The 22,565-nt window shown below is 40.9% G+C and overlaps 1 protein-coding gene across 1 annotated transcript in view; it reads left to right on the forward strand.

The window, feature by feature from the left end:
• Window positions 1-22,565, forward strand: part of DENND1B (DENN domain containing 1B) — a 300,147-nt gene that overhangs the window by 119,166 nt on the left and 158,416 nt on the right. The window contains exon 4 of the mRNA XM_019530566.1: window positions 15,238-15,287. Within this exon, the coding sequence (XP_019386111.1) occupies window positions 15,238-15,287 (50 nt within the window). The remainder of the gene's footprint in view (window positions 1-15,237; window positions 15,288-22,565) is intronic.

The following is a 22,565-nucleotide window of genomic DNA, read 5'->3' on the forward strand; positions in this document are numbered from 1 at the left end:
TTAGGTAACACAATGCAAGGGCTCTTATCTCTTGTTACTCCAGTAGGGGAGAGGTGTAGTGCTTCAGAGGGGATAGGACTCCCTTTTTAAATCCTTTTTAGTGTTCAGAGAATTTTCACCCAGGTCATATTTGTTCATAATGGGTATTGCTTTTTTCACATATTCGTTAATTTTTACTTTTACCACAACCATTCGACTTCCCTCCAGCTTATTAAACACCAGCTTTCTTTCTCATTAGGCCCTTAACCTCTGGTCATTGCAAGTCATATGGGAGATTTTTAATAAACTCTCTTTTACAGTTCATACAGTTCTTCTCCCTCCCGAGTCCTCACCCTTTGAATTGAAAAGGCATTTCTTCCTCTCTTTATCTGAAATCTCTCTTTTTTCCCCCTCAGGTGGTCCAGTATCATCCCTTTTACCTTTCTTGTTGTGACCATCATCTCCTGATCCTGCTTCTGCTCTTGCTGTAGCAGAAGTTGAGACTGGCTCTTTGTGCGCCCTCTTTCCCTTCTAGTAAAGTTTGATATCCTCCCATGGGGGCATGCCCAAAATCTTGGGAAACACTGGTCTAGGTAATAACAGTCTAACAGGCATGACACAAGAGAAAAAGAATTGATAGACATTATTTTTTGATGCCTCCTATGAAAAAAAACCCCATTACAGACATTAGCCCTACATCAGCAGTTCCCAAACTCTGACAGATTGCGTACCTCCAATTTAAAACCTTAAGTACCACCAACAAATTTTTGTCATATAAAGTAATTATAATAAGTCTGTTAACGCGTACCACTGACAGGTTGTCTACGTCTACTGGTGGGACACACCACAAAACTACTGCCCTACATTGAACAGTAGTCTTTCCCTTGCTCTTGTTTGTCTTAGAAATACTTAGAGTGGTTATTTAACTCTGCCTGCACATTCTCTAGTTTCAGGCCCTGGACAAGGGCAGGGTTCAAATTTAAGTGTTTAACACCAACAGTAGTTAAAATAAATAAATAAATAAAAAGTTCAGTTGTTAATTAAGGTTCGTAGATTGCTATTAAAAATAAAATTTTTAGGTTGGCATCCCTGCCTGACTGCATCAGTGGCTTTACACTGTGCTGCCCCCCAACCAGAAGTCTCCTACATACCCCAGTTCTCTGGTACCCCCAGTTGCATTCTGCACTGTGTTGCTCCCCTTAGCTCACTTACCAGCTGTGCCTCCATGTCCCACCACGGACCCTCAAAGAAGGACTACTCTCTGCTTTCCTGAAACCCAGTGGTGTTACATACAGGTGACCAGCAGCAGCACATGATTGCGAGTAGGAGGGGAGCTACGGGCTACAAAGACTTGGGAGAAGACTCTGTACAGGGTGCTGCACTCCTACTCATACCAGGTGGTATTTCTGTGCTCTGTCTGTGCATCAAGGCTTGTCTCCAGTCTTGGTCATATTAGCCTGAATCAAGCTCAAGACTTCTTAGTTTTTATGGATGGCTCTGCTTTTCATTAATTTTATGGACAGACGTTCTTAGACATTTTTTACGGACTGTGCATAATTTTACGGACAGTTGGAAATCCTGAAATTATTTCACACGTCTCACCATCTTGCCATGGCTAGACTGCAGCTGATACCCTAAGGACTCTGGTGTAAACCTTTTAAAGTGAGTTTCTAGCCTATTGATTTTAGTGAAGGTTTGAGACTCCAATCCAGGTATAAAAGAGGTTTGAAACAATAAAGCAAATAAAAGACCACAATTTGTCATTTGGTTTAAAAATATTGAGATGTTAAATGTAGACATAATTTTCTTAGGGGTCTGAGTTGTCATTCTTTTGTGAACGCCAATTCTGGGATGGCTTCATTTTATGTTTTTTTAGGGAAGTATATTTTTAAATAAATTGAAGGAACATTTAGGTTGCATCTAGAATGCTGTTTAAGATCAGCCTTAAGGTTGTCTTTAAGTTAATACTCACTAGCCATCTGTAGTGAAAACCCCTAAGCAGAACCCCTGAGGCAGTGCAGTCTGATACTGGAAGCAATCCTTAACTTCAGGGCTTGAGGTTAACCCTACCTCCTATATCCTTTTCCTAACATTTTTGTGTTAGGGCTCACTTGGATACTAAAGGCCTGGAGTACCAGAGATCCACCAGCAACAATCCCATAATAATCCTGTTCCTAAATTCTGGCCCTTCTGCACTCTACTTTCTTTCTCTGTGACCCATTTTTAGATCCAAGACCTAAAGGAGAGACAAGTAGTCCTTATATTGATTTCTAGAACTGCTTGAGAAGCAGAAGTGCCATGTGCAGTAAGCCTAAAGGTGATAAGTAGAAACAGAGGGGCATCTTATGTGGCTTGGATTAGTTGAAGTTAGTTTAAATAAGAATTTGGTGTTAAAGCTGTGAAATCAGTTGCTCAGTACTCAGTGAGCAACTATTCAGTATTCTGTTTTATCCTAGCTGCCTCCATGTGATCCCTTGCGGTGTTTTCTGCACACTGAAATCCTTCTCCTTCAGTCTCCTGACTCAGTCACTATACAACTTCTTACTTCTTCAACAAATGAATCAGATCCTACAAGCAACACCCTCATTAGTTGTTTCATTCCCAGAGCACTGCTTTTCTTGGGTACTGAATGGGGTTGGGTACTCTGGAAGAAATAGTGATCTTGTAATAAAACCTTTTCTAAAGGGACTTGGGCAAACTTAATAATGGCATTTCCTAACTTTAAACTGCTTGACTTTGCAAGCATAACATTTTGTTTCTTGTAGTAAAGCAGAGGAAAATTTTCTCCTCCCCTCTCCCATTGAAATTCCATTAGGTGGAATTATTTTGAATCTCAGATAGTTCATCAGCACAGTTGGAGTCTTTACGTGCATCATATAAGTCATAAAGTACGTCAGAGCTGTCCAGCATCTAAGGGAGGGGTCCCCAAGCTGCTATGAATGGGGATAGTCCCATGGAGATGGAGCCTGACTGGGCTGCAGGGCGAGCATGCCTCCCTCCACTGTCCAGCTTTTAAGGCTTTGGGGCAGGTTGGGGGCTTCTAAGGGGCTGCATGCTGTGTGGGCTTCACCAGAGGGGACTGCACCAGTGTGAGCCCCAGGCTCTCTGGACCTAAAGTTATGTGGAAATCGTCCTCCTGCACTGTGGGCATGGGTGCCCTGTCCTCACCCTCAGCTTCCTTGACACAGGCTCCACTGGCACCATGGGCTGCATTGCACTGTGCTACTCTACCTCCTGGGCTGGAAGCAGGAAGTAGAGCTGGGGAGGAAGAACTTGGAGGTCCTGGAGGCTGCTGCAACCAGAAAAATGGAGGGCGTGGTGGCTGGGTAGGATCTCAGTGCCTCCAAATTAACCCCTTACGCTGCAGATTCGTACGTTTAGTAACCTCGGCATGTGGTCTGCAGGCCACCAGTTTTACTGCCTTGGAATAAGTCATAGATGACCTCTTGTTCCAGTGTTGGACCCAGATATGGGAGAAAGAAGAAACACTGGGAAAAATTGGCCATTTCCGGAGAGTAGAGGAACGTTAAAGCTTAGGAGGCCAGGTTCTGAAGGAAGTATATGCTAATAATGGCATGCCTTTCTGCCTCTGGCTTCTTAAGTCTGTCCCTGTCTCAGTCATTTCTTTTTCTTCTTTTTTCTTTTTTTAGCCATACCATACTGTCTTTCCTAGTTGTGATACCCATCCCTCTGTGTTATAGTCAGCATATTCTTGTGTTTCCTTGATGCTTGGTCATTGCTTCAGGGTGTACTGAAAGTGCAAAAGAAATTCTTTATTTTTTATATAAACTGCCAGAGTGGCTAGCCTTTTGGAAGAAACAATTTCTGGGGAAGTTATTCTTGTCACTTGCAGTCCCTGGTTGGAATATTTAGTGCCAAATTGGACAAGTTTGGTGTTTGAGTCATAGCAGCCTCTCTTCAACATGTGGTACCATAGAATTTTCAGAGGCCAGAACTTGACAGTAAGACAGGTATGATTAGGGTTTTGGTTTTTGTTTTTAAATTCAGTGGCATGTTTTTGATAGTTTAATTAGTTTATAAATAAATTACTGCTCCAAGAAAGCATTTTCTTAAGATATGAACTAATCCCTTTCTAGGATGAATGAATTGTGAATTTTTCATCTTTTCATTCCCTAAGGACTGTTTTTTTTTAAAAAGGACCCACTTAATTTTGTTATGCATCTGTGCTTAAATTCATATATTCATATTTTTAAGAATAAAATAAATACCCATTTAGGGACCTCACATTTGAACATATGAGTGAATTTTTGTTTCACTTTTTCTCTTAGGATTATATATCAAACAATGCAATTGCAGAATTATTTTTTATCATAAAAGTAATCCATCTGTTTCCGTTCAAATTAATACACTGTTAGTTCAGGGAAGTGGTGCCACTGCAGTTTGGATATGCAGTAGTAATTAGGCTAGATTTCTGGCTTCCCAGTTCTTTCTCTAAGCTGGCTGCTGCTTTAGGTGGCCTCGCCTCTGTCACCTGAGACTGTTTTCTTTGTGTTGGCTATGCAACTGCAACTCCTCCTTCCCTTCTGGCTCAGCAGAGCTTCTTAACTTGGCTGTACCCTACTGCTCTGCAGAGCAATGAGAACAGTTAGGCTTATCTGACAAAAAGAAGATTCAGTGGCTTGCCCAGCAGGAAAGGCTGAGTCCAATTGCTCCTCCTCCTCCAAAGTCAGTCAGCTATAATGTGGAGGTGGATGGGCAGAGAATAGATTTGGAAAGGAGAAAAGGAGAGGATACTGGAGAAAATTCTTTTTTCTCCAATTTGATATCTAAATGTGGCTTTTCTCCTCCTAGATTTGACAATGTTCAGACATTAAAATATATTAAATAGGAAATGTTTAGATGACAAATCTGGCCTGGGAAGCTCAAAGAAGGTGAGCATTTGATTTAGGTTTCCAGAAAAGTAAGCCTTATTCTTTTAAAGTCTACCATGAGTGTTTCTGTGGGACTGGCTGCCTTGGGGAAATTGCTAATGAGCTGTAGCCTTTCACCTGTAGTCTACACTGTGAGTCCTACCAATGGTGAGCAACAATTTAAGTCATTTCTGTCTAATGGATGTTTGGTAACCTGTCTATTAGGCTATCTGCAGACACTCTGAAAGCCTGAGGCAGACTTGATCTAAGTTACGCGGTTTACTCTAAATGCCTTAGGTTAGATCAGGAGCAAGCAAAACATACATTTCCCTTTTCTGAGGGGTGGGGCAAGGGGTAGGCATGCAGGCTTCCTGCACTGGCTGAGACCAGCAGGTTGGGGCACTTCTGCATGCCTCCCAGCAGTCTTCCCAGGCTGCTGGACACCACAGAGGGCAGCCAAGCAGCTGGGCCACCCCTGATTGCTTGCCCAGCGAGCACGCCTGCTCCTACTGCCATGTTGTCAGCCACAATCATCTATCAGCTGCAGGCAGTCAGTGGAGGGAGACAAGCTTGCCCTGCAGCCCGGTCAGGCTCCATCGCCAAAGACAGCATGGAGGGGATTCATTGGGCAGGGTTTGGTAGAGACAAAGGCAGTTGTGCCCAGCCAGGTGAGTCTGGGTAGGGCAGAGCCTGGCTACAGTGCCAGGGGCTGGTGAAAGATCCCAGGAAAGGCTCTGGCACACACTCATTTTATGCTTTCCAGATCAGGGTGTTGGTTCAGGACTCTCCAGGCAGCTGCCATGTACCACAGGTTGCTGGCAACCTCTGAGATGTACCATGGTGGCTCTGGGAGCAGGGCAGGATGGGGAGAGAAGCTGCCCAGAGCCCATGGCCGGTGCAGAGTGATGCTCACCTGGCCCTATCTGGGGTTTTGTCCTTTGTTCCATTGATTTACTCTGTTCCCAGGCCCTGCCACTGACAAGGTCAGAGCTGGTGAGGCTGCTGATGTGATTGTGCTGGAAACGAGTCCACCTGAGCTAAGCCAGTCCAGTTGGCAACAGGCAGGTTTGGATAGGGGCTTGCCCACCTCCCCAGGCTGTGGCTTCTGTTTCTGCATTGAAATTGTCTGCCTCCCTTTTCCCCATCAACCTGTTTTCCTCTGGGATCGGATCCCTGTGCCAAGGAGTTGACAGGAGGGGGAAATCATCTGAGCCCTTCCCAGAGCTGCTCCAGTGTATGGGTCCCAAGGCTTGGAAGAAACCGGGACAGGGGATGGACACTGTTCTCTGCTGAACCGAGCTGGGAATGCAGGGTGTGCAGCCGGTACTGCCTCCCCTCTGACAGCTCATGAGCCCCACACTCTCTTTCCATTTCTGTCCTACCCAGGGCTGATAGCTGGCAGGAGATGGGGCTGGGGACAGAGGCTTTGCTGACTTTGCTCTGTGACAGCCTGGGGGCATAGCTTGCTGGGTGCTCAGCCAGAGCATCTGAGTGCAGGCTGAATTCCAGTGTGCCTCCCTGCAAAGCGGGGGCTGAGCTGGGCGGGGCCCGCAAAGGAGCCTGGGATGCCAATGGACAGCAACCTAACTTGATTCAATAGGGGATCTGGTATAGAAATTTGATGCATCACACTAATCTAATTCACATAAGTTTGAGTGCATGTTGATCCAGGACTATCTTGTATTAGGTTCTGCCATTTTTAGTACGGTCTGTGCGCCATGAGCTTCTGTGCAGTTACAGGTTTGGTTCCATTTCTGAGCATTCGGATTTATGTGTAATGTCCATACCTAGCCCTAGATAAGTTTGATGAGACCCAGTTCTAGTTCTTCTGTAACCTGTTCACCTCCATGCTTGATACTAGATTCTAAGCTTTTTGGGACAAGGGCACTCTCTTACAATGTGTTTGTAGAGTGTTTAAGCATGAAGGAGCCTCAGTCCTATGCAGATCATATTGTAGGGTTCAGAGTCGTCTCCCTCTCTATAAATTTGCAAGTGGTGGCCATGCTGTAATGTACTGAAGCTTGCAAAAGGAGTTAAGAAACACAAAGAGGGGGAAAAGCACACAATTTTGTCCAAAATCATGAAATACAAAGGATTAAATTCATGAGTGTTTGATATTGTACTTATGATTTTCAGCTTTTGAGATTGACAGCACTATAGTACTAATGCTAGAAGTGTTTGAGCTCTGTAAGCCCTTGACTTCAATGGGACTGTACATTTAAAGACAGATTAGAAAAACATTTGTCTGGAATGGTTCTGACAGGATTGATCCTACTTTGAGAGGTAGGTTAAACCTGATGGCTCCTTGTGATCGCTTTCAGATTTATTTAATCATGGGCAAGCACCATAAAAAAGTTAAGTGTGTGCCAGAATTTTGTGGGTGAAAGCTAGTGTACTGGGCACAATTAACTAATACAATAATAGTGAAAATGGATTATTTATAGAGGTGGTAGTGTTGGAGTGAGGTTGTAGTGATGATGATCCAGGAAATATGTGAGAGGCAAGGACTTTTGTGAATGAGATTTTTTATTGGACCAATTGCATGCTTGGAATGGACTTAGATACGTTTTCAAATGCAGTACATTTTCCTTCAGACTTCTTGCACCACATTTGAAAGCTTGTCTTCTGGTCCATCCTAACCAGGCAGTTGGTTCAGTGAAAGCTATCATCCACAAAAATCCTTGCTGCTCATCTATTTCTAGAGAAATGTTTGAAATCTACCTATAGAGTTAAGGAAAATTCTCAGAACTAAATTACCTGATATAGTCTCTTAACAGGAAGGAGTTTTAAGTTCATTGGGTTTAGTGAATTAAATTAATTACTGATTGCAAACAGCTCATTAAAGGTTTCAGGGGTGTATCAAATACTTCTGCTGTGAAAACCTTGGTAGAATTTGGAGTTCTACTTCTCTTATTCCATACCTGCTCTTCCTAAAACAATCTGAAAAACCTGGGTACTGTAGATGATGGATTTTTTAAAAAAAAGAAAGAATGCCCAAATATTTAAATAGGAATTTCAGAGATAAGATTCCAGTAAAATCCAAACCTTAACTCTTAATTATATTATACCTGTAACCCTGTAGCAAGCTTACATTCATGCCTTTTCATTTGTTTCATCATGCCTGTTCACTTGTTTCAAGTACAAGTATGTCTTAACCATGACACATATTAATGTAAAACCTGTTTGCTAATTTTATAAGACAGAAGAAAGTAAAACCATGTTTAGAAAGCCCTTGGAAATATTTAATCCTCCATAGAATTACCCAATCTATTCAGAGAGAATGAAGTATAGAGAGATACATAACAATTGAAACAGTTTGCGGCACTTTAACTCTGAATTTGAAGTTTTCAAACCTTTTTGTTTCTGATAAATAGAACCTTAATTTAAGGTTTATCTGGCTTCCAAGCTCTTTGGATACTTTTATTGTTACAATTCATTTTCTTATGAGATTTTTAATAGAAATAACAGGTGAGTCTTTGAAACCGTAAATATAACATTTTTTTTCAGAGATCGTTTGATATGGAGTAAAGCCTTCATCTTCAGTTATTGGCAACCTTTGTAATTCCCTTGCAGGCTTCAAGAAAGCAGTGGGATCTTACTAGTAAGTTGCACAGATAAGCCCAACCTGATAGCTTATGCATACAGATGAAAACGCGCTTAAAAAAACCCAACAAAACCCCTTTCTTCCCCACCTTCCCATTACTGCAGAAGTACTTGTAATACATTTTCCAAATGCTAGTTTCATACTGCTCTCAACTGTAGACCTTGTTAGACCTTATGCTGTAAGCCAAAAAATGTTATTCGATTTAGCGTATTCGGCTTAGTGGATCAGTCTTATAGTAAGGGGAAAAACCTGCTCTGACTGCCCTCCACTTGCACAGCTATGACTTGCAATTAGCGGCTTGGTGAGCTGGAGCAGGACCTGCTTGCTGCTCCTCCTAGCCAGAGCGGGCCCACCAGTGTGTCGGTTGCAGCAAGACCAGAGGGAGCCTATACACAAAGCAGTGAAGGTGCTCTGAAGTGCTGTAATTACTTGGTTAATTGAGTCTTGATTAACTGAGGCTTCATTAGTCAGGTCTTCTGGAGCATGGCAATTACCACACTGTAGCAGACTCTGGCGTCACATGTATCAGCATTCCAGCCCTGAAAAATGGCTACTTTCTCAGGTCCCTTTGGCCTTGCTGAGACTGACACACCAGCTCTGCGCTCCCCGAGAACAGCAAACTGCTTGGATCCCTGCGTTGGGGGAGAGTAAGGCGAGTTTCCTCCAACCCCTGCCCCTGCTTTTTGTTGTCTAAGAGACCTGTGCGGCCTGTGACAGGGCAGGATGTCCATGGCTCCCTGCAAGTGTTGGGGAAAGTGAGTTTCTGATCCAGCTTTCTGCTCTCTCAGAGCCTGGCTGGCAGTGGCATGGGAGGTAAGCTGCTGGCTGGCCAGGCACTTCAGAGCAGCAGAAGAATCCTGCCCCATACTTCCCTGCACATGTGCTGGGAGCTGTGGACACCCTGCCCAGCCACAGTGCAGCTCAAGAAGATTTAAAATGAAGAATTAGAATGAAGTATGAAGGATTTGTAAGAGCAGAGAAAAGAATGTGAGAGATCCAAAGCAGAGTCCAGGGGCATATCCCTACTAAGAAAGGGCACTTTAAAGTGCAAGAGTTGAGAAAGGATTAGATAAGATACTGGAATATAGAAGAGGAAAAAGGCCAGCCTGTAAACAGCAGCAACAGCAACATCCAGTAAGATGGGAGAGAGCATGGATGTGCAACATAGAAAGAGAGAGAGAATATTGAGAGAAGAGATGCTTCCTTTCAAGAATGAGGAAGAGTAATAAAACAAAGGCAGAGCCCTAGACAAATGGGGAAAGCAAAAGGGGAATGGTAAGAAGGAAGGAAATGAGAAAAGGATGAATGAGGGAGAAACAATAAAAAAGAAATAATATATAAAATATTCTGCACCTAAGTTGGTGAATATTTATCTGTGCTCTTCTACACAGTGGTATTTTCCTGGATGATGTTCTTTTTCTCTGCAAGCTTGTGGGGATGGGAATAGATGGTTAGCTATTTTGAGCACATTTTGTAGGAATACTGTTGACTATCCAGTTTGAATTCTGTAATTAAATTACTGAAGTGGTCTTGGTTGCTACTTTTTTTAAAATTCTGCTTTCTCCCTGGACAATTCGGAAATATCTCTGGAATGGACATTTTGTGACTTTTTCATTTAGGATTGCTTCCCTCCTCCTTACACTTTCTCTCTTCCTTTCCTCTGTCTGTAATTAAGATGTATTTCAGGGTCTGCTCACTTCCTTGAGGCACAGTTTTGTGCTCTAGAGCAGGGGTGGCCAACCTGCGGAATGGAAGCTGGTCACCGTGTGCTTGTGCAAAGATTCAAGGAGATGTATGTTAACTTCAGAAGAGCCACTTGTGGCTCCAGAGCCACAAGTTGGCCACCCCTGCGCAAGAGTATATGCCGTTGGAAAGGCATGGAGCCCTTTCTTAAAAAGCAAACAAAAAACCAGTGCTGGAGCTTGCCAGGAGAATGATATTTTCCTGCCTCAGATGAAGTAGTTCTTTTTCATATAATGTGTCCATGCAAGGGGAGATTTTCATTCTTTTCGTATAACTTCTAAAAATTCATCCCTCCATTACCCCATTAAAACTTAGACTATGCAAATGTCAGCATATATCATAAAAAGAAAATATATACATTTCGCTGATGACTGTATATACCTGCAAATCCTCTACCCAGTTACTTAGTTCATGCTGCATATTATGTTATCCTACTTGAATAATTTTATATAATCAAGTCTCAAGAAATCCAGTTCATCACCTGCACATTTGTTTTCAGGAGGCCTTATTGTTGTGGGGAAGTTTTACCATCTTTAACCATATAGTGAACTCCCTCCAAAATGACATAAACTAATATTAAAAAAAGAAAAGACACTCTGGCATCATAGTATCCACATATGGGTAATATTGATATAAGCACCATGATTTTCTATTTACACCAAAGCTATGTCTGTATAACTTTCCTATGCAGACAATCACAAATACCCTTTAATTTACAGTCAGGTGTTAGAGAGCTTTGTTGAAAAAGAATATGTTACCAAATTGCCTTTCCTGTCGATATGCATGCCATTCTGGTACATAAGTTTAATTACTGAGTGTACCTCATTTCAAACTGACTATCAAAATGCAATGCATTACAGACTCCATGTTTCTGAAGCTGACATAATTTCAACTTGTGTATTCAAATTCTGCTTCTAGGATGAAAATAAGGTGGATGAAAAGTCCCTCTTACAGAATGTACTGGATAGGTATTATGGCCAAAACTTTGGTTCCCCTGAAGTCAGTGTAAGACTTGCCATTGATTTAAATTGGCCCATGAGTTTGTTCTGCATTTTTCTTCCTCATACTCTTCTAGGTGAGAAAGGACTGTTGAGCAAAATGTTAGTGCATTTGCAGTTCTCTGACCAGCGGAAAATCTAATTCATCTACTTAGTTGGTTAATCCAATCACAACGTGGAGATTAATTAAAATAGGCTTTTGCATTTCTGAATACTGATTTCTATAACGTAGTGAAGTTCCTCCACTCTCATTATGCCCATGACTGCCTTTTTTTAAAGGAAAAAAGTCAGTCTTGCCCTGTCTGTGATAACTAACCTCTAAACAAAAGGACAGGCCATAAGTTTTTCCCAAGGCTGCATTGTCAATTGGCAGGAGATGGACTTCTGACAGCAAATGGTCTTTATCAGTGAGTTAAAAATCATCATTGTTCTGTAGATGAAGAATATGTAGGTGATGGGTGTCATATAAAAAGTTACATAGATATAAGTATAGTTAAATAAACGAAACAATATAAAAAAAACACTGCTTTTGGATTTCAGGCTGCTGCAGTGGTTATCTCACCATGGGAGCACAGAGAGTGGTAGTTGTGAGCAGACTGGTGGCATGGAAGGGTGTAATGGGTGTAACTGTGAACTACATAGAAGCACTGGATGACAACCGTGTGAGATTAGCAGTATCTACTACTACATTAAAGAAAAACGGACTTTATATGGATTATGTTAGATGTTTTGTTCTAACCGTGGGCAGAGGGAGAACAGTCCTTTCTCCCCTTCATAGGGTTTCTGTCCAGGGGAACAGATTTTTATCAACAGAGCATGCTATTATGAGTAAATGAATCCATCCATTTTGTAGCGTGGGGATTTTTGAAGCTTACATGACTGTGGATACGCTTATGTAAAAACCTTTCTAAATAGTGAAGAAGCAGCTAGTTGATTTAATTTCAATTTAATTAATTTTTTTGATGGTCTGTAAGATTTCTCATTTGTTTTCAAGAGAACACTGCAGTATGTAATGAGTTGCACATCAAACTTCTTTCCTTATTTGAACAATGTATGCTGTTTTGAAAATACCAAAATCTGGAATTATAAGGCCCATAAGTGATGATGATGATTCACTGGTAACATGAATCATTGATAATTCATTGATAATTCTTGTGTTGGGAAAAACTATGCAACCCTTTTCCTACTGAGAAGAACACCTATTTTTGTTAAGCCCTATTGTTAATCAAATGAAAGAGATTGTCACCGTACTCTTCTTGTTTCCTGATGAACACACTTTTTCTGCACAAGAAGAAGGTATAGCTTATGTATTTCCCTTGGAAATGAAGCTCTATTAGAGACCAGAATTCATATTTTATTCTGGGGGAAAAAGTCACAAGTACCATGTGTCAACTTAAAATCTGTACTTATTATGTGATTGTGTATGTAAAACTGAGATTATTCTTTTCAATTAATTACACACTAGTAGTGTTTTAAAGACATCTAGAAAGCATCACATATATACATGTTATTTTCCTCCATTTGAAAATCTGAATAGCACCTGTAATTAAGGGAGAAGACTGAGCCCTGGAAGCTAGGTAGGACTTCCATCTATTGATCTGTGTAAACCCAGCTTACACTGTCAGGGGAGAAGCAGTCAACTGCTGAGCTGCTTTGTCACTGACATAAGCTGAGAGAGGATTTTTTTGTCTATACTGTTTATACACCAGTCTATAGACCTGCTGGCTGGTTGAATTTTAAAGAGTGCGGAGGTTTAAAGACTTGTCCCCTGAGGGATGCTCCTGCCAGTTGGGAAGCGAGCTGAGGCTGTTTTGCAGAAGTTTGTGCGTGTGTATTGGTTGGGGCCGGGGGAGGGGTGAGAGGCAGAGCAACCAGAAAGTAGTGTAGTTCATTTGAGTCTTGAAAATGTTGCAAAATGCACTCATAATTTTCACATTGTTCAGTCAAAACATTGAATTAATATTTCTGTTTTGTTTTCTTACTTGTACTGTAATTTATTCAGAAAAGATCCAGTTGGGAGATTTAGATTAATATTGCAACTGCTTTTACATAATGTGCAAGCAGTCCTACGCTCACCAAGCAGCAATTAATATAGTCAATATTAAGTTAAAAATGTTGTGTGTAAACTAAGATATGTTAAAGTCTGTGAATTGCCAAAGATGACAGAGTACTGAAAACCTGGGCTTCTAATTAGCATTTGTGGAATTAGAGTTTAAAAATAAATTTGTTTCCCTGAAGAAGGAAATTCAAAGTTTGGGAGCCTGAAAGAATAAACTATTTGAAAATATTAAATAAATATTTCAATGATATGTTTACATTTTGTCTCCTTTGGTTTGACTTTGTTGTTTTCAGCTTTGGTTCAATATATTATGATTTTATTTTATTCCTAGCTCTTCCCATGGTGGCCTCTCGTGCCAGCCATAACAGGGGCTGAGCAATGATCTCTTCTGAGAAGAATAATATATGGTGCAGTGTAGAAAGACATTTTTCATAATCAAGTCAGTTAGCATTACTTTCCAAAACATAGCATATTGCTTTCAAATTATTTTTATTTTTGCTCTCACAGTACATAGGAGTTTCTAAAACTGGTCCAGAACCCGGAGCAATGAGCTTTTTTATTCTTAAAATAAATCCCAATATAGTACTCTATTGGGACTCCCTATATACCTTTGAAAGAGTTGTAAATAATAATGCATGTATTACAGTATTTTAAAATACGCATACCTTAATGTTTAGTGTATGATTATTTTTCATGCATCTATGTATTGAATCTGGGAAATCTTGAAAGGAAGTATTCAGTGTGGTCTACAGGAATTTATCTGCATGATTTTCACTCATGGAAACTGGTACCACATCCTGTGAAGTGCTGAGTGCTCATTGACTTCAATGGGATTGGTGGGTGCTGTCAGTCAGAATCAAACACTTGTATCCCCACCTGTGTCACTGGAAATTTGCAGCTCAAAATCCTCTATCCTGCAAGCAGACAGTCAGTGTGACTTGACTCTCATGTGTCTATATGCTTCTGTATGTCCTGCATAATTTTATATTTTTTATGTTTGCAAGATTGGTACAATAAGAAAATATAAATTCTCTGACCCAGCTACATTTTTATCATAAATTGTCTTCCCAAGTTGAAACATTTCATACAAAGGGGTGTTTTCCCTATTGGTTTGCTAGAAGCAAGGCATTAATTACTAGGGTTTTCTTTTCTTTTTTTTGGTTGGAGTGGGGGTAGGGGCAACAGGGAGGATTTTGTCCAGTCAGTGATATACTTTACTACTGATTTGTTCACAACTGATACAGTTGTTCTCTTCTAGAGCGATGCCTTGTAGTTCAAAAGAAAAGGATATTTTAATATTCAGTTAAGACACATTTTTTGTCATTAAACAGCTTTTAAATATCCTTTTACATTAGCATCTGAACACTGTGGCACTGGTTATATTTTTCCTCTGTTAATAGTAAGGTTTGCTTGTGTATAACTTACAACTCTACCAAAGGGTTAACCATATAGATTTCTGCTTTGTACCAACAGAAGATTTTCATCCTTTTCAGCAATTGACTATGAAACATGTATAGAGTTGTTATACCTCTCAGTAATTCATTCTGCTGCCAACTTCATTCCCTTTTCTCTGCCTGCATTTTAATTGAAACAACATTTGTATTTTTGAGCCAGGATCTGTCAGAAGTCCCTGTGGCTAGTCTGTGGTACAAGTAGCAGCAGACGTGGCTTACCCATATGGTGCGGTGCTTCTTGTAAAATCCATATGGCCTTGTTGAAGGGAATCCCAGCGGGGATGTGAAGGGTGTTAATACCCTTCAGGCCAGGCCTTTCCCTCCTGGGGCTTCTATGGCATTGTCTTTGCAATCTGCCAAAGCGCAAACTTAATTCCTTTTTAATAATCAATTATTTCAGTCAAGGAACGTGTGCTATATTTCTTGCAGCCAAATATTTTCTTGAATTTGATTTTCTAGCAAATAGAATAGCAATTTCTCCTAAGATAAAAATATCAGAATCCTAACTTTCTTCCTTCTGTTTTTACAGGAAGTGCTGAACAGTGTGCCAAAGTTCTGCTTTCCCTTTGACATTGAAAGGTATGTGATACAATGGTCATGTATTTTAAAATATTTAACTCCCTGTATTTGTAATATTTAAGGAAAACACTTTTTGCATGGTAAAATGTAAAAAATAGGAGCAGAAGTAAAAGCACTGTCCCCCATATTCTTGCACCTGTGGATGAATAGAATAATGACTAATACAGTCAGTATGACCTATTTTTCCTTTGTTCTCCAAGTAGGTAGTTAGACACTGGCAGAAAAATATCAAAGCACAGTACATCCTTCATAGGATTTTAAGAATACTGTTTTGATATAGAACTACATCCTGCTTCCAACTTCCTCCAACCCAATTGTAAACACCATCTGTGTAATGTAAAGATACAAAATAGTTGCCTCCTGACAAGAGTTCTACAGAAATGGTGCAACATACTAAGATAGATGCTCCCATTGTGCAGTTTGAAAATATATTGTTTGGGTTTCATCGTATAGGACAAATCAAAAGAAATTTAATTTCATACCAGTAATTAAATGGGCATAAGTAGCATTTTTTTTCCCCCTGAGAGTAGAATCAAGACATTTATATGTCAGCATTTGAATGTCAGTTTTAGTATGCCTTTGGCATTGTAGTTGCAAGTCATTTGAAAAGTTCATGCAAAATATTTTTATTAACTAAAATGTTTTTAATTTGTCCACATGGTAAATGATGATTTAAACAATTTTGTAGATGTATAGCTCAGAAAACTTGTGGTGTAATGTCTGTTTGAGGAAGCTGATATTGCTACTGGTATTGATTTGGATAGTTAATGTATGATGCATCCAGGTATCATCCAGATCTAGAGGATCTCAGTATGGTATTAGCATTCATTATATGGAGAGGTTTGAGGATAAAAAGTCACTAAGAAACAGAAGATAAAATGGAAACTTGTAGGTGAACTTGTTTTTTTTTTCTGTAGGGAGTAGACAGGCTGGAGAGAGACACAGAAACCTTACAGATACATGTTTTATGAACTAATTTGGCCATCTACCTTTTTATATCTTAAATTCCACTTAAATTATTTGACTTTTGAACTGGTTGAACACACAGTCCCTTATACAATTATTATAAGTTAAACAACCATATTAATGCTGTTTGCATTCCAGCATTTGAAACTTTTAAATTATTGTGCTTAAAATAGGCACCCATATCTGTTTCAAAATTATAGTGAAGGTGCAGCATAGAAAGCAAATTTGGGATGACAAAAACAGGTGAGGTTCTGTTGCTGCCATCCAGTGGCAAAAACTTAATCCGTAACCATTGTCTTTCTCAAAAGGACAGTTATAGTGGTGTGTATGAAGCTGTAGTAACCCAACTTTTTTTTTTAGAAACAAACCACCAAACAAATTAATTAATGAATTGGTTTTAGAGCCTCCCCAGAAGAGGCTCCAGGCCACTTACAATGAATCCAGGTAAATATAAAGACAGGTAAAATATTAAAATAAAATAATATGTAGAACAAGCTCCCAAAACAACATCCGAAATTTAACTCTGCCTGCTGAAGGCCTGTTTTAAAAATTAAAAGGCCGTATAACCATTCCAGATATCTTTATAAACATAGACATAGTATGTTTTTGTTTTGTTTGCTTGCTTGTTTTGATAGTATCTGTTGTTTGACATCATATAGATAGCAGGCAAAGCATTGTCTATATTTTTGGTATAGCTTTCCTACGTCTTTCCATTTCACTGGGTTATTCTCAGTAGTTTACTGCTTTCACAAAGTATTACCTATTGGTTTAAGATTTGATTTCAGGCATTATATCCAAAAGTAAGGAAATTATTATTTTTTTTTAGTTTAGAACAATTTTATGCAACCCTTTATTAATAGCTCTTGTGACCAAGGTCAAGTCATAGAAACTTGAAATTTGGCAGGGATATTTTCAGTAGCACATAGTACTTTAGTAGGTTGGCTGGAAATTGGACTTGATTTGGACAGGATATAAATGCTTATCTTGCTGGGGTGATCTGACCCCAGCTTACTTCCTGCCCCTTGGTCAGGGTGCTGGACCTGATGATCTCGTGAGGTCCCTTCCAGCCCTAATGTCTATGAAATCTATGAAAGGTATAAAATTTGTACTTTGTTTATGTACAAGCAGTAATATTACACTGAAGATAAAGTTACATTTGCTGCATGCTGTGGCCATCTCTATGATGCTTTGAGGCGTGGACGCTTAAGAAGTTGGGGAACAGAATTGAGCCACATGAAATGTGCTGCTTTAGGAGGCTGCTGCATGTTTCATATACTGAGCATGGACCAATGAGTCTGTCAAACAGCAAATTAGTCAAGAAATTGGAACCCACAAACTGTTGGATGTTGTGCGGTGAAGGAAGCTGTGATAGTTTGAACATGTGACAAGTTTGGGCACCCCTTCCAGCACCATGATATGGGGCACAGTAGAGGGAAAGAGAAAAAGATGTAGACCCAAGAAGAGCTGGGAAACTGGTTTTAAGGGCTAGGTGGGGCTAGTGGAGGAGGGTTGTTACAGCATCCAACAGTTGCAATGGCCTTGGGACTGACTTGACTTGACTTGGCTATGTACATGGGATTCTGTTAAACCAGTTATTTTCAATCAGGCTGCAATGACACCCTGGGGTGCTGCAAGATTTTTGAAGGGTACTGCAAGATGTAGAGATAAGCAAGTAAGTTCAAGCTCAGGCTTGTTCCTGCCTGGCTGCTCCTTCATCGCTACTGCCTGGTCCCTCTACAAGGAAATAAGCAATGTCATATATAAATTAGTTTTTGCAGTGGGGTACTACGTAATTCATGAGAGTTTTGGAGGGGTGCCACGAGTCCAATGGAGATTGAGAACTGGTGTTAAACCATAAAACAAATGATCTCCCAGCATTCCACTAGCAATTCACAAGGATGGTTATGAAACTGAGTGGAAATTTCAGTTGGAAGAAGACATCTCAGGAGTAGCATCTCTGGATATGCATTTGTGGATTTAACATAGAATGGAATTTTAGGTTTCATAAGGGAGGGATTGAATAATATAATTTTAAAAGGTGTGTTCAGACGGGTCAGAGGAAGCCTCTTATTTTCCATATAATGAAGAAAAACATTAAATAAAATGAGGTACAAGCTCTTGCCTTATAGATTGTATATATTTTGCATTATAGAGTAATCTTGAGACTAGTAGAATACAGTAGAATTTTTTGCTTGCTTAAATAGAAATTAAAAAAGAAACATTGAAGTCACAAAGGTAAGCCTTCCAATTCTGAAAAGCACAGTTAAGAGGCCCTGCACAGCACTGATTACACGATCACATGCTACTTCATTTTCCCCCAGGACCCCTGCCTAACTGAGTGCACAAAGTGGACAGACAGGGGAAAAAAGAATATACTGTGACTGAATCTTGCCTTATTCGCTGTGCATGTTTTGTGGGTTTTCACAATGAAGCAAGAGTCAGACAAAAGGAGAAAAATGGTCCTGTGATTAAGGTAGTAGAAAGAAATTTGAGACTTGGATTCCATTTCTGCCTCTGTTGCAGATTTGCTGTGTGATCTTCTACTGACTCTGCATCTCACTTTTGCAGTTGGAACATATATTTTTCAACCTGTCCAGAATGTTGTAAACAGATATTAATCCAAGTTTTTGTGGCAGTCTGATTTTGTCATGAGGACAGCCCAAGGAAAGCCTGTAAAGATTGAAGTCCTGCAGTCTAATTTTTCTTTTAATGTAATGTTTTATACAGAAAATTCATTATTAATGTTGTTTGTTTATGCATGCATGCATTGAATGTATATGCCAACCTTCCCAGCAAAGGTTCAGGGTGGTTCACAGTGAGTGCGTCTACATGAGATGCTTTACTGCACAGTAGTATAGTTTACTGAGTAGTAAACATGTGCATCTTTACATGCACATGCTTACTGTGCAGTAAACCTCGCTAATCATGAGTAAATATACTACCTGCAAATGCAAGTAGCAAATTTACTTTAGATTAGTAACTGCACAGTAGTGCTTGTGTAGACACCTTGGCCACCAGGGGCAGGAGATTTGTTCTTTGCCCCTGGGAGCTGCCTGTTGCCGGGTTGTCTCCCTGCCCTGGCAACAGGGAGCTCCAAGTCCCCTGCTCTGAGATCACAATTGGGGAGCAGCCAGAGCTCCATGGTCATGGGATTTGGGCTGGGAGACCCTTATCTCCCAGCACCAGCTCCGTGGTTGTGGGGCTAGCACTGGGAGATCCTTATCTCTCAGGCCAAGCCCTGCGACTGCAGAGCTGGCACTGGGAGATCCTGGAGCTCTCCCTGTTGGCAGCAGGGGCCCATTGCAGTGCCCCAGGGAGTGGGTAGGGTTTGGTGTCATTAGCAGCTAATCCTCTCCTGCTTCCCTGCCCATGTAGATGCCTGCTTAGGAGTGTTTACTTGCGAGTAAACTGATCCCAGATAAAATGCATGTGTAGATGTGCCCAGTATCTACTTAAACTAGTGCACTTCAAAGGGCCTTTTGTGGTCATTGTTAATGTTTTGGGAGCAGCCTGTAGACCAGTGGTCACCAGCTAGCGGATCTTGATCCACTGGTAGATTTCACAGCCTCTTGCAGTAGATATCAGAGTCTTTTGGAGTCTTTCTGAGGCTGGGGTAAGGTACCCCAGCCTAGCAGGTCAGTCCATGGAGGATGGAAGGGGAGGGAGCTAGATTGAGAACCCCACTGAGGGACAGTGCTGCAGAGGCAGGAGCAGGGGTAAGTTGAGTGGGGCCCCAGCTGGGTGGGACTTACCTGCTGGGGAGGTGTGTCCCCAAATAATTTTTTCTCCCTCTGCCTTCTTTCCCCACCTCCTTCCCTCCCCACAGACTTATCTGCTTGGCCTGGGGGACAGTGCTGCAGAGGCAGGGGCAGGGGTAAGTTGAGTGGGGCCCCAGCTGGGTGGGACTTACCTGCTGGGGAGGTGTGTCCCCAAATAATTTTTTCTCCCTCTGCCTCGATCTGCCATCCCCCCCCCCCGGTCATCCCCACAGGTTTACCTGCTTGGCAGGGTTGGGGGGAGCGGTGGCAGCACATGGTAGATCTTCGGTTGCTTTTAAATGCCAAAAGTGATCTCCTACTTAAAAAGGTTGGAGACCGGTGTTGTAGACTACGGCTCCCCAGACAAGTGCATTTGTGCGTCTTGGATATGAGAGTCTTGAAGAAGGAAGGCAATAGGAGAACATTGGAAATTTCCAAAAGAGAGGTCTTAATTCTTCATGAGCCCAGGAAGAAGACAACCAAAGAGGCTGTTCCTCACTATACCCAGTCGTATGAGTAAAGAGAACAGGACAATATCACTTCGATTCGGGGCTTGCAGTAGATTCAATTAGGGACTTTTCAGTCCTGTGTGCACATGCATCATTTTGTCAGCTCACTTCCAACATGGACCAAATAGATTAGATGCCAAGTAACAAAAATAGATTTGGTATGTGTATAGACAGATGACTTCAGCCTCAGCCCTAGATGGGTGTAGAGTGGGTGGCCTGTTACTCAGCAATGTATGTATGTATATACTAGCTTGTTATTTTATAATTGCTCAAAAATTCTAGATTGTTCCTGTGGACTATTCTTGGTATAAAACCTCTGCTGCCAGACTGTTTTGTAGTACACCTCTGAAATGTAAAGGTTATGAAGCCTTTGTTAGGTCATCGAGTATCACTAAAGCTGCTTTTCCAGACCTGGAAGCTTCAGTAATCCCAGCCTCCTAGTTATCTCTTGGAGTGTCAGATCACTAGTTGTCCAAGTCCCAGTCTCAGCTACTCCATCAGCTCACTTTCATGAACTTATTGTGTATTGCATGCAGGGAAGAGAGCATGCTTCATGTAGAATATAATCCATTTTCCTCCACAGTTCAGCTTTGTTGTTATTGTTATTATAATAATATGAAAGCATATTGGACTTCTCAGAGAAATATTAAGGATAGGGAAAGTGAAGCCAGTATATTTCAAAAGTAAATAAAATAAGGAGGTTCAATATGATTGATCAAAATTTAATTTATACTGTTTGCATAAAACCTCAAAGTCAAAACAAACAAGGACATAATGGCGTGATGTGCAGATCCATTTTAGTCTTTATTTTGAGTTTTAATATTGTTCATGTAAGTCAGACCCTTAATTTCATTAGAGATAGCTATGCCTTCAATTTATTTTTTGAAAGTTTTTAAAAATGCATCATATGCCTATAAGCTTTCATAAGTGTACTCATTTGACCCTAGGAGTTCCAGGTCTTTTGTAAAGGGACAGAAATTACACATAGACTGGTATAAGTGATCAGAAACCAGTTCAGATCTGTGAAACAACAGAAGTTCAGTGCACATAAACCACTTTCAAAATGGCCAAAACTGGTTTAAGATAAACCTAGATGAATATAGTATCAGACTAAACTGATTTAGGTTAAATTGGTTCATTGAACGTCTATCTCAGATCCCCTCCAGACTCAAGTTGACTCACAGTCCTTGCACCTCCCCCTGCAAACCTCTTCTTGCAGGGTGGGCAGTCTAGCCTTTGCCCAAGCTGTCTCCTTCAGCCAAGTAGGGAGGTGTGCTCTAGTGCCCCCCAGCTTCTGGCTTGGACCAGTGCAGGCACATGGCTGCTTTTCCAGAATCAAAATTGAATGCCTGTTCACTTGCTTATTGGTTCACTCTATGCAGCTTAGACTAGCCTGCAAAGATTGGACTGATTCAGCCTTGGGCTTTTTGACTGTCTGTACTTAGCCCTGAGTAAGCCATGTGGACTCTCAGATCAGTGTGTGCGCCTGGGTAGATTCTAGCATTGGGACTGGGGAGGTGTCCCATTACACCCTTCTGTCGATCACTTTCCAAAAGAAGAATGCACAGTACATGTGCTTTTCTAGGTAGCATTTTCCCAGAAGTATCACTAGGAGTAGTGGAGCAACAGTGAAAAGTACCTCATTAATTTCAGCTGCTGCTTTTGCTTTATCACTTGGGAAGTGTTGTGTGCTGGAGACCAGGCACTCAAAATCCTGTCAGTACACAAAAAGAAAGAAAAATTCCCCAGTAACTGTAGACTATCACTAATCTATCTGGGTTCCTGTGCAGAACATTTTTCCCAGTGACCTAGCAGGCTCAACAAATGGAAAGGTAAAAGATGATGTCACTTTTTTTCTGCTGGTGGAGGTTAATGCTCTTTTTCTTTGCATATGTTGTAGGAATTGGTGGATGCAGAAGCACAGGTGACTTCCAGAAGCATGATAGGTAGTGGCTATGGGAGATCACTGGATTTAGAGTCCTTGTTAAATGTACCTGTTCAATTTATCCCATGTAGACAAGCTTATTTTAGAAGTGAGTTGTGAA

Source organism: Crocodylus porosus, unplaced genomic scaffold (assembly GCF_001723895.1).
Source record: "Crocodylus porosus isolate Cpor-Errol unplaced genomic scaffold, CroPor_comp1, whole genome shotgun sequence".
Taxonomy (NCBI): domain Eukaryota; kingdom Metazoa; phylum Chordata; order Crocodylia; family Crocodylidae; genus Crocodylus; species Crocodylus porosus.